The sequence below is a fragment of the Choloepus didactylus genome, chromosome 7 (assembly GCF_015220235.1).
Source record: "Choloepus didactylus isolate mChoDid1 chromosome 7, mChoDid1.pri, whole genome shotgun sequence".
Classification (NCBI taxonomy): domain Eukaryota; kingdom Metazoa; phylum Chordata; class Mammalia; order Pilosa; family Megalonychidae; genus Choloepus; species Choloepus didactylus.
In genome coordinates this window covers 55648229-55660469 of record NC_051313.1, presented here as the reverse complement: position 1 = coordinate 55660469, position 12241 = coordinate 55648229, and the positions used below count along the sequence as shown (strand labels likewise).

Below are 12241 nucleotides of genomic sequence, written 5' to 3'. Positions count from 1 at the left end.
CAATATTAATCCAGAAACTCTAGCACTCAGGGGGTTAGATATCTGGGAACAGCTGGATTTGGGATTCTAAAACTACACGTTAGATGGATAGGAGAAGAAGTGAGACTGCATCAAGTCTAATAGTATCCAAATAATAAAGGACGAAAAGGATGGTGACTGTTGCTTTACAGACAGGCTTGGGGTCCCTATGAAACTACCATGGACTTTCACAGAAATATCTGGGGTACACTTTGGAGAAGAGAAATTACTGGTGGTAAGACCAATGGATGAACAAACTACCATATGGTCATTAAGACTAAATGACCTAATGTACTGGTGAAATCCAGGGCATTTGGAATATAAAAATTATAGAGAGAGATTTCTTTATTCTCTTTTAATAGTTAAATTAAATATTTGTAAATCCTTTAAAGATATTAACGGATGACATTGTGTAGACACGTTCAACAGCATATTTGAAATTTTTATTTAAATGCTTCCTTTTATCCACCCTTATTATTTTTTAAACAACCTGGCTCTTTGAGATTTGCTAATTTTCATAGTAGTTACAGCAGCAGATAAGGAATCCATCTGAAAGACAATGAGGCTAGTAGAGGATACAACTATCAGAGGCCTTGGATTAACAATTGCAAATGTGTCAATGCTTGGTATTCCTTGGTTTGTTTTATAAACACCCCAGTAATAAAACAAAGCTAGACCTCACCCCTGCTCTGATTCTCCTTTCTGTTGTCTCTTGGGGAAGGGGAAAGAATTACCCAAAACATCCAATCTCCTGGGCACTGTTCCTGGTCATTGGTTTCAATAATGGGAGCAGGGAGGAAAGCATTGGTGAATCTAGTTTAATGACGAGGATAGTAAAAATGGCCCCATTAGTAATATATCAGTCATAAAATAACTCTTCATTCACTGTAACTAACAGAATCTTTTAGGATAGCAAGTTGGAATCTTAACTCACAACATATTTTTTAAAGCAACAACATATTTTGGAGTCAGGCCACCAGTGTCCAAATCTCTGCCTTGATAAAACAGATTGCTGAGTCATACCCTGAGTTTCTGATTCCCTAAATCTGGGGTAAGGCCAAGAGAATAGGCATTTCTAACAAGATTCCAAGTAATGCTGATGCTGCTAGTGTAGGGACCACACTTTGAGAACCAATGGTCTACTGCATTGTGGTGAAATGAACAGAAAGACTCAAAAGTGGGTGCCTGGCGGACCACTTAGAAAGCAATGTCCGTAGACCATAGAAGAGATGACAGAAGTTTGACCTAGGTGAAATGAAGTCAATTAATCTGAGGAATATTTAGGAGGTAAAATTGACAGGATATACTGAATTGGTTCTGGATGTGAAGGACAGGGAGATGTCAAGGAGAATACACTGGGTTGATTGCTCTATCTTGCCACCTAGGAGGAGATTTCATCTTCAGATTCATAAAGGGATACTAGTGTACTAGCCCAAAATGAGTTTATTTGCTTATCTTTAATTTTCCCCTGGCCTTCATTGGCTGGCTACTATAGGCTAAAATCTCACAATAATCATAGAAAGCTCTGGTGCTGACAGCCAACAGAAGGAACTGCTGGCCTCCAGAGGAGCCAGAAAGCATGTTTGGGAAAATGCCAGAAAAGCACCCCCTGACCCTGTCTGTGACATTCCACATGGGCAGGTGGCGCATGGGCCAGATTACACTTGGGCGCTGTTTCAAATCTGATTGTTCTAGCTTCAGCTTCAGCTGGTAAATAGAGCTTCTAAAGTGAACGAAGATGGCAATTAAGAACTAGTGATTGAATATAGAGAGGAAAAGTAGATGAAAGCTCAAACTGAAAAAGGTTAATCCCTGAATTGAAAAGAAGACTTCAAAGTGAGTGAACATAGAAATTGCTGCAGATAAAGGAATTTGCAGTGCAAGGAAAGTGGCAGTTGGTAGTTTTCACAGCAAAGAAAACAAATGTCTGAGACAAAAATGAAAACAAAAAAAAAGACATTCATTGGACTGTCTAAAGATGAAACTGCTAGATAAATAAGTTAGGGAATCGTTAGTATGTGATGAATAGTGTTCCAAGAAATATTCAGAAAAAAACAGCAAGAAAAGCATTGGAGACCAAAACTGATATATTCTGGTGGCAGCTCCATCAGTGTATGGAGCAAGCAAGACAAGTGCCTACCTATGGAAGTATCAGATTCTTTCCAAGGGTCTTTGAGAAAGGTTCTTTAAACACAAATTTGATAGCATTCCAGAGATCAACCAGTGTCTTCTTGCCAAAAAGTAAATGGTATCTCTCCCCAAAGCAGGCAGTATTTGGCTCAGGACTGAGTGGTAGGAACTTAGAGCAGCCAATGCCCATGGGAAAGTTTCAATGGAATTCAAAGCTGCAAAGAGAATCTTTGAAAATGAGGTGATGGGTGAATGCATAAAGTTTTACAGTACTCCAAGGTAGAATATAATTGGAAAAGTATAAGGCTTTCATTGTTTTTTTTTTTTTCCTTGTAAAAGATCATAGAATAAAAATTAGGGAGAAATAAAAACAAAACAAAAACCCCAGGCAATATAAATTATGTACAATGTAGCATCAGAAGATTTTTGCAGAATCCCAATATTTACATGTTACTAAGCATCATAATGATTCAATGGAGAGTAAATTGTTTTCTACATCTGCCTAAACAGACTAAATTAGATATGTTCATCAAACAACTAAACTAAGTGGAGTAAATGACTGTTTGCAGTCTTAAAAATCTACCTAACAGTGCTTTTTATATTTTATTCTTAAATACAGGTAACTATGGACATATTTTGAAGGATTTAAGATATATTCTTTGGATTCTGGAGTTAAAAAAAATAGAAATGGGAGCATATCAGTTGGGCTTTTTGCTTGTTTGTTTGGTTTGCTTTTTGTTTACGTTTGGATTTGTTTGTTTCCAGCAATAAAATCAATTTTAACCAACTTTAACAAAAAGGGAATTATTGGAAGGTTATGGAGTAGTTCTTGGGAATTCAGGTATACCTAAAGGACCAAGCCACATAAAGACAGGATCCAGAGCAGCTTTGGATCTAGGAAGCAGAGTTTACCTAATTATTTTCTCAGAGAATCCTACTCTAATTTTAATCAGCTCCAACATTTTTTCAGCCTCGGTACCCTCCACTGAAGTTTGAAAGTTCCAGAGATGATTAGGAAAGGGAGAGACATCTTACTCTGCAATCCCAAAGATTGCACACAAGAGAGGAGAGGTAAACCCATGGGATTTGGGGTGCTGTTATCAGAAGAAGGGGGAAGTGATTGCCAGGCAGTTAAAACTAGTATGCTTTAAACAAATTATGCTTATGCAGTAACCTTTTATAAAAAGACTACTTCCACGGACTATAAAAAGATCCTGCTTGTATTTTGAGGAATTTTTTCTTACATATTTCATCCATAAATTATTAATAATGATTTATATTTTTAACTTAGAGAATTGTGTTTGTGTGTATGTGTGTGTGTGGTTAGAAATTGTAATAATTTGCATTGAAATCAGAAGGTATCTATTATTCCAAAAGAATTGTGGTTATGTTAAGATCTCTGATTCTTGATTACTTACTAGGAAATAATATTCATAGTTTACTAGCACACTTATATATTATATATTAGCACAGTTGTTTGGTGCACATCCATATATTATCACACTTGTATAATACTTACTATGGTCCAGGCCCTGTCCAAAGTACTTTACAAATTTTATATTGTTTAACAAGGAAGAATCAGCACAGCTATATGTAGTGATTCTCCTTAAATTTTTATTTTATTAACTATTTCTAACCTTAGTTCACTTGCTAATTTTGTCAATGCTGCATATTTCGTCTTTGAAGTTGGTCTGAGTTTGTTTAAAGAGCTGAAAGTCGATCCAAAGTTCCAATCAAATGGTCTATGCCTTTCATCCATTCTTACCAAGGTTAAAACCTATTCCTTATCAGGAATTATTTGATGTGTATCCAAATGGAAAATACAAATGTACTACATAGTGATTGTCAAATGTGTTGACTCAAGCATTCTTAATGGCATAAGGGAAAACCTCTTCCCACCCTACACCCTGGTAAAACAAGGGGTATTGGGTGGTTGCAATCTAGGAATAAAGCCCTGATTAGGTGACAAGTTATAAGCCCACCAGTTCAATTCTCATGTCCTATATTAATCTTTTAGGCAAATATTGAATTCTATTCTATAGTACACCCTTGTTTCTTTTAACTTAAAATAAGAATTATCCCTCCCTACCAAACTATCCCTCTGTTCTCCTTGGTTTCACTTTTCCCTCCTTAATTCCTTGAAGTGTCTCTATAGTATATAACAGCTCTAACCATTTTTCTAAGCCATGCTCTTTTCCATTCTCTCACACTCAGTAGAACATTCTTAAAGAATGATTGCAAATTTTCCCTTCAAATCTGTCAGTTTTTGCTGCATATATTTTGGGGCTCTGCTCTTAGGTACATATATACTTATAACTGTTACATCTTTGTGTTGAATTGTCCACTTTATCAGTATATAATTATCTTTATCAGAATTGTCCCTCATAACTGTTTCGTATTTTATCTGATATTGATACAAACACTTGGACTGTCTTTGGGTTGATACTTACATGGTATATTTTCCCCATGCTTTTTATCTCAACCTATTTGTGTCTTTGAATTTAAGGTGAGTCTGTTGCAGATGGCATACAGTTATGTAATACTGTTTTATCCATTCTTCCAATCTCTGCCTTTTGTCTGCAGAGTTTAATCCATTTACATTTAAAGTCACTACTGATAATACAAGACTTCCTTCTGCCATTTTGCTATTTAATCTTTGTAAGTCTTTACACTTTTTTATCCCTCACTTCTGTAATGCCTACTTCTATATTTATTTGATTTCTTTGAGTTGAACCATATTGAGTGCCTTCTCATTTCTATCTGGATATATTTTTCAACTTTCTTTGTGGTTAACATGGGGTTAAAATTTAACGTCCTAAGTATATAACAATCATATTTGGTTTGATACCAACTTAACTTCAATAGAAGCACATATAATTTTCCTATACTTTTCCAATACCCCTCTATCTCCCCACTATTTTTTTTGTACTTATTTTCACTGATATCTTTGTACATTGTATATCCAAAAAGCATAGGTTTATCATTAGCTTTTTTCATTTACATTTTAGCACCCGGAGGAAGTAAGAAGTGGAGTTACATACCAAACGATACCCTACAATAATATTGGCATTTATAATTAACCAAATCATTACCTTTATTGCCAGTTTTTCTTTTTATGCCACTTTAAACCACTCTCTAGTGTCCTTTCCTTTCAGTCAGAAGAACTCCCTTTTAGCATCACTTGTAGGGCAAGTCTAGCAGTGATGAACTCCCTCAGCTTTTGTTTATCCGTGAATATCTTAATCTCTCCTCATTTTTTTGAAAGGAAGTCTTGCCAGAAATACAGTTCTTGGCTGGAACTTGTTTTCCTGCAGCCCACTAAGTATTTCAACTCACTGCCTTCTTGCCTCCCTGGTTTCTGAGAAATCAGCAAATAATCTAATTGGGATTCCCTTCTACATAACACATTGCTTTTTTCTTGCAGCTTTCAGAACTCTCTCCTTGTCCTTTGCATTCAATGGTATGATCAATATATGACAGGGTGTATTTTCCTTCATGTTTATCCTGTTTGGTGTTCTCTGGGCTTCTTAGATGTGCATGTTCATGTCTTTTGCTTAATTTGGGAAGTCCTCTGTCTTTATTTCTTTCAATAGTCCTTCTGCTCCTTCTGAGACACCCAAAGGCGTCTTGGGCTATTTTTGCTTTGAATATTTCTTTTTTCTTTCTGATCCTCAGCCTGGCTCATTTCAAGTGTCTTTCTTCAAATTCACTGATTGTCTCTTCTGCAAGCTCTAATCTGCTCTTGAAATTCTCCCAGACATTTTTCATTTGAGTTATTGTGGTCTTCAACTCCAGTAGTTCTGTTTGGTTCCTTTATAAAATTTCTATATCTTTACTAAGACTCTCAAATTTTTCATTGATTGTTTTCCTGATAACCTTTAGTTTTTATCTGTGCATTGTCCTTCATCCCCTTGCATTGTTTTTCATTTGAATTCATTTATTTCTTCCTATCCAAATTTACTTCTCCCTATCCATCTCCACTCTCCTAGAAACAGAGGAAAAACTGGAGAAAGGCAGGGGCAGGGAATGGGAGTAGGAAACCAGGGGAAGCACACCAGTCCAGTCTCTGCAGCCACCCTGGTGGGGCGAGTGGCCACCTGGCAGCTGGGGTCTGCAGTCCCCTCTTCTGGTCTCCCAGGTGGTTCCTCACAACCTTTGAAGGTTGAACTCTCTTGGATAGTTTGGAGGCAATGCTTTTGAAGGCCATGGAGGTATGGCATAGCATCTGCATATCTCCATCCTCCAGTGCCCAAAGTCCTCTAGAACTGTGTGCTGCACATGCTCAGGACACTGAATTTGTTGTTTGGGTCCAGCATACAGCTGTGCATCCAGCACCTTCCTATCTCTGGCATTATCTTTTTGGGCTCCATGGAGCTTGTGATCGTTGTCTTCCATCCTCCATGGAACATGTAGTGAGAACAGCCTGGCCCCTTGATGTGTATTTTTTAGGTCACTGTCTCTGCTGACCACCAAATGTGGTGTGGGCATCTCTTCTCACTCTTTGCTTTCAGATTCAAAATCAGAAGCTCTGGAGCCCTGGACATAGGCTGTGTGGGAATGTCTTTTCCAGATGGAGGCCAAGACTGGTCCTGTGTAAAAGTGGGGATTTCCTACTTTGTTTTGTGCTGGTGTTGAGGTCACTGTTTCCTGAGGAAATAGGGGTGGTCTTCTTCCTCTCCAGGCAAAGGAGGGGCTTTGCAGGCACATATCTTGTGCTATAGGCCTACTGACCTGATCTCTGGCCCTTCATAGGACATTTATTTTCTGTGTACTTCTGAGTATCATTAGCATATTGATTGGAGATGCTGATTATTGTGGCTTAGCCTTGGCAGAGATGCTATTCTGTACCTTGTTGCCTGGGGAAGGACTGGTGCAGTTTTCATTGTTTTTTTTTTGTTGTTGTTGTTTTGTTTTGTTTTTTTTCAAATCTTTTTGTTGTTGAGTTGTTGGAGTTCTTTATATATTCTGGAAACTAAATGCTTATCAGATATATGATTCACAATTATTTTCCCCAGCTCTGAACCTTGTTTTCTCAAATTTTGATAGTCTCTTGAAGTATAAATTTTTAAGTTTGATCAAGTCCCATTTAGCTACATATTTTGTTACTTGTACATTTGATAGCACATCCACTACTAAATGCAAGGTCATTGAGATTTATTCCTGCATTTTCCTCTAAGAGTTTTTTTGATGGAGGTCTTAGATTCAGTCAGCAATCCATTTGGAGTTAATTTTTGTTCATAGCTTAAAGCAGTTTCTGTGTTCATTCTTTTGCATGTAGAAATGCAGTTGTCCCATAACAATTTCTTCAAGAGACTTCTGCCATTGAATAGGCTTGGAATCCTTTTCATATATCAGTTACTCGGAGATGTCTGGGCTTATTTCTAGACTGTCAATTCTATTCCTTTGGTGTATATGCCTGTGCTTAGGCCAGTACAACAATTTGTGCTTTGCTGGGTGATTTTGCAGTTCCTCTCACTATGGGCAGTGTACATTTTGCCACCTCACTGATGTTTGACTTGGCCAGTTGAATCTGGGCAGAAGTGAAGGGTGCCAGTTTTGAGTCTAGGTCTTAAGAGGTATTACATGTTGCCACTAAGCTCTCTTGTAGCCTGTGGTTGCCATGAAAAGGACATGCCCTGGGAAGCCCTCTGGCATATACAGAGGTACATCAATATGCTTAACAGCTGACATAATCAGAAACAATGGAGCCCAGAAGACAGTAGATCGGCATGTTAGAAGAGCTCACATCTGGGTGCCTCCTTAGGAAGGCCTGGAGCGGGCTGTCCAGACCTTCTGGCTGTGCATATGGCACAGACCCAGGCAGGAGGCCCCACTAGGAAGTGAGCAGCCCTGCACCCTGGTGCCCTGGCATGCCCATGAGTCCTGCACCAGCCTCTAATTGAGCATTTTTAAGATCACTTCTTAAAGTATTTCCACATTCTTGTCTTCTTTTTTGGTGTTTTCTGGATTTTTGTCCTCTTCTGTTGGACAGTCAAGTCCTGTTTCTTTGTTTGTCTTGTATTCTTTGCTGCACACTGTACATTTTAATATTTAAAAATGTTAACTTTGGGATTTATTCCATGAGATGCCTGTTTCTTGATTTTGTAACCAGTTGGTGGTAAGACAGAGATTTTCTTTAGCTTCAGCCCTCCTATCAGGAAGGTCTGCCCAAGGCAAATGCAGTGTGCAGGGTTGTTCCTGTATTTCTGGGCCTCTGTCTTGTCCTGGGCTTTTAATTGTTAGCTGTTTTGGAGTTTCCCTGTTAACTGAATGTTGGTTGTCCCCTCTATTCCCCAGGAATAGACCTCCGTGTCCCAGGTATTTGGAGGTGGGAGACCTTTGTCCCAGAATGTCTGCCTCTATAGTTTTTTATACTCCTTTCATTGTCTCACATTGTGTTTGCCTGGAGGGCAAATTCTGGAAAGAGGGCACACTGGAGAAGACCTTCCCAAATTAGTCTTTCCCAGCCAAAACAGGTCTAGGGAACCACTGTGAGGGCACAGACTGGCTCCAAAGTGCCCCAGGGAGGGGATCAGGAAGGGTGTGAAGATATTCTCTGATGGGTCCCCAAAGCTGAGCTTTCCTGGTCTGCCCAGCAAACACAGCCCTCCAGCTAACTGTCTCTGACAGCCCTGAGGAATCGCAGCATCTTTAAGCCTCCTCCCTTACACCCCTGTCCAGGATGAGTTGAAACAATGGCTGCTGCCACCTTTGTCCAGGCAGGTTGAAACAATGGCTGTCCTCAGGGCCTGTCTCGCAGCAATCGGAATTCACTAATCAAAAGCCATGATCAGTGATCTTCTGTGTTCCACCCTTGGTCTTGGGGAAGAGGATTTTTTAATGTCCCTTTCTGTCACCAGTGAGCTAGCCAGGGATTGGGCCCCGGTGCTGCACCATATAGAGAAAGCAGTTTACTGTTCTTTACGATAACATATCAACCTTTTTGTCCTGCTCTTTCCTGGATGCTGGCCTCCTGAATTTCAAAATAGCTGTTTCTGACAGCTTCTGCCTGTTTAATAGTTATATTGGTGCAGGTACTGAGTCCTGAAGATCCCCACCCTGACATCTTCCCACAATCCCCCAAATGCATGTACTTTTAAAGTGGAGCTAACTTTGACAGTAAGTTGCAGTCTATAAGTCTGTTCTGGGTGTGCTCTAGAGTGCAATGTCTGGAATCACTGGACTCACAAAATCAAGTTTTACTACTCCCTTATGCATTATGAAAAAAATACATAAACCAAAATAAGACTTTTCTTGTTCATATTTATTTAGGTAATTAATTGAAGAAAAACTTCCCTTTTTCTGGGAACAAGCATCTGATGTTTTCACAGTTTGAACAAGATTCTAAAATATATTAATGAACCTGAAATTGAGAGACCATTTTTGTAAATATATTACATATTATACCTTTGTGCTCAAATTTTCAAGGAGGCATAAATGTCAGAGGAAGAACTTTGAAGACACTTGCATTAAAAAAATAAAAAAAAAGTTTTAATCATCTTTTTAGTCACAATCTGCTAAAATTCACAAGATCAAATTTGTCTCCATGATTTGATGATACTGTGAGCCATTAATTGTATACTTCAGATGGTTGTATGGTGTGTGAATATATCTCAATAAAATAGCATTAAAATTATTGTTATCAAAGGAATATAACTGTTTTCTCTGGAGAATCCATCCATTTAGATTTGTGTAATACTAATATTACTAAAATTATTTTAATGCCAAGGAAAACTTTTTTTTAACATCCCAATACCACATGAGAAGATTGTTCTAATATTAAGAGACCTTCTCCTCACCACATTCTGGTATTTATTGAGCTTATTAGCAGATTATTAAAAGTGAATGAAGGAATTTGTAACAAAATATAATAAAATAAAACAATGAGGGGTTTAAATTTTAGCATCATTGCATTTACTAAAAACAAGCAAACAAACCAGATATCAAGAATTGCCATTTTTTACTATAATGAGTTTGTAAACAATGAAGATTTACTTACACCAAAAACAAAAGCATAACTTTTCTCTTTAAAAAGATTGGTCTTCTATTGAATTCCATCTGAATTGAGAAATTACATACGCTAGTAAATAAATGATTCTATCAACTGAAAAATGTTCACAGATATTATATAGTTTAAAGGTACTAAAAATTTTAGTCATGGCATTGGTGATCACAGTCTATGGTTGTGCCAGTTTCTCAAAAGCAAATAAAAAAATAATCAGTAAAGATGGCATTAAAAAAAATGTAACTCTGCTAGAAGATATGCTGGTACATTCGGAACAAATTCTGACTCATTATTTGTAGGTAAGAGTTTATGGGAAACTTCCTTTCTAAAATTGGTTTCTTGGCTTAAATGAATGCTCTATTTCTCTCAATGGTTTGATAATGAAAAGTAAAATGCAGTTATCTTGTGATTAAGTATATTTTAGGATATGTCACCTTTTTATTTGAAATTGTATTTATGATTCTCTCTCTTTCCCTACTCCCACCATGCCTCTCTATCTTTTTTTCTCTGTTCCACAGAAAAAATTATGACATCAACATCCAAAGGAATTCTCCGCCCATTTTTAATCGTCTGCTTTATCTTGGGCTGCTTCATGGCATGTCTGCTCATTTACATCAAGCCTACCAATGGCTGGATCTTCAGCCCAATGGAGTCAGCCAGCTCCATGCTGAAAATGAAAAATTTCTTCTCCACCAAAACCGATTATTTGAATGAAACTACTATCCTGATTTGGGTGTGGCCATTTGGACAGACCTTTGATCTTACATCCTGCCAAGCAATGTTCAACATCCAAGGATGCCATCTCACAACTGACCGTTCCCTGTACAACAAATCTCATGCTGTCCTGATCCATCATCGAGACATTAGTTGGGATCTGACTAATTTGCCTCAGCAGGCTAGACCACCCTTCCAGAAATGGATTTGGATGAATTTGGAATCACCAACTCATACTCCCCAAAAGAGTGGTATTGAGCATCTGTTCAACCTTACTCTGACTTACCGCCGTGACTCAGATATCCAAGTGCCTTATGGCTTCTTGACGGTGAGCACAAACCCCTTCATGTTTGAAGTGCCAAGCAAAGAGAAGTTGGTGTGCTGGGTTGTAAGTAACTGGAACCCTGAGCATGCCAGGGTCAAGTATTACAATGAGCTGAGCAAAAGCATTGAAATCCATACCTATGGGCAAGCATTTGGAGAATATGTGAATGATAAAAATTTGATTCCTACCATATCTACATGCAAATTTTATCTTTCCTTTGAAAACTCAATCCACAAAGATTACATCACTGAAAAGCTCTATAATGCTTTTCTGGCTGGCTCTGTACCTGTTGTGCTGGGGCCATCTAGGGAAAACTATGAGAATTATATTCCAGCAGATTCATTTATTCATGTGGAAGATTATAACTCTCCCAGTGAGTTAGCAAAGTATCTGAAGGAAGTTGATAAAAACAATAAGTTATACCTTAGTTACTTTAACTGGAGGAAGGATTTCACCGTGAATCTTCCACGATTTTGGGAATCACATGCATGCTTGGCTTGTGACCATGTGAAAAGGCATCAAGAATATAAGTCTGTTGGTAATTTAGAGAAGTGGTTTTGGAATTAAAGTTTTCCATCGTTTTCACACTGGGTTAAATATTTTATGGGATATGATCCAAGTATTGAGGATAAGAAGAGACAACATTCTGCTTTTGTGTCACATTTTATCTTGGGTAACATGTATATTTTGATGGAGGTTTTTAAGAGCACAGCATTAGCAATCATTTCATTTGCTTTTAAATTATTGTGTATATACCTAATTATGTGCAAAATAATTTATTCACTTATTTTTAAACATTGTTTTTTTTCAGATTTTGTAGTTGTCTGTAATGAAAGTTTGTGATTTGATTGTGCTTCTAAATTGATCAGCTGTTTATCTATTTGGAAAATGAAAATGCACATATTCAAATACCATGAAAAAAATTCACTAAGTACTATAATCTCTAACTCCAAGTTTGCATAATGTAACAAAGGAAGAACATATTATAATTTAATTCTAACCTCTTTGACTTGAAGTTGAACTAAGTATACAACTGTCTCTATTGGTTT

The 12241-nt window shown here is 37.6% G+C and overlaps 1 protein-coding gene across 1 annotated transcript; it reads left to right on the top strand.

Annotated features, from left to right (window-relative positions):
- The first annotated feature begins 10677 nt into the window (after nt 1–10677).
- On the top strand, nt 10678–11935 carry FUT9 (fucosyltransferase 9). The gene has a single exon (XM_037844476.1). The coding sequence runs from the start codon at nt 10680–10682 to the stop codon at nt 11757–11759; it is 1080 nt and encodes a 359-aa protein (XP_037700404.1). The 5' UTR covers nt 10678–10679; the 3' UTR covers nt 11760–11935.
- The last annotated feature ends 306 nt before the right edge of the window (nt 11936–12241 follow it).

Bases quoted from the DNA above. Each gene is read 5' to 3' on its own strand.
- FUT9 (XM_037844476.1), top strand. From the start codon at position 10,680: ATGACATCAACATCCAAAGGAATTCTCCGCCCATTTTTAATCGTCTGC.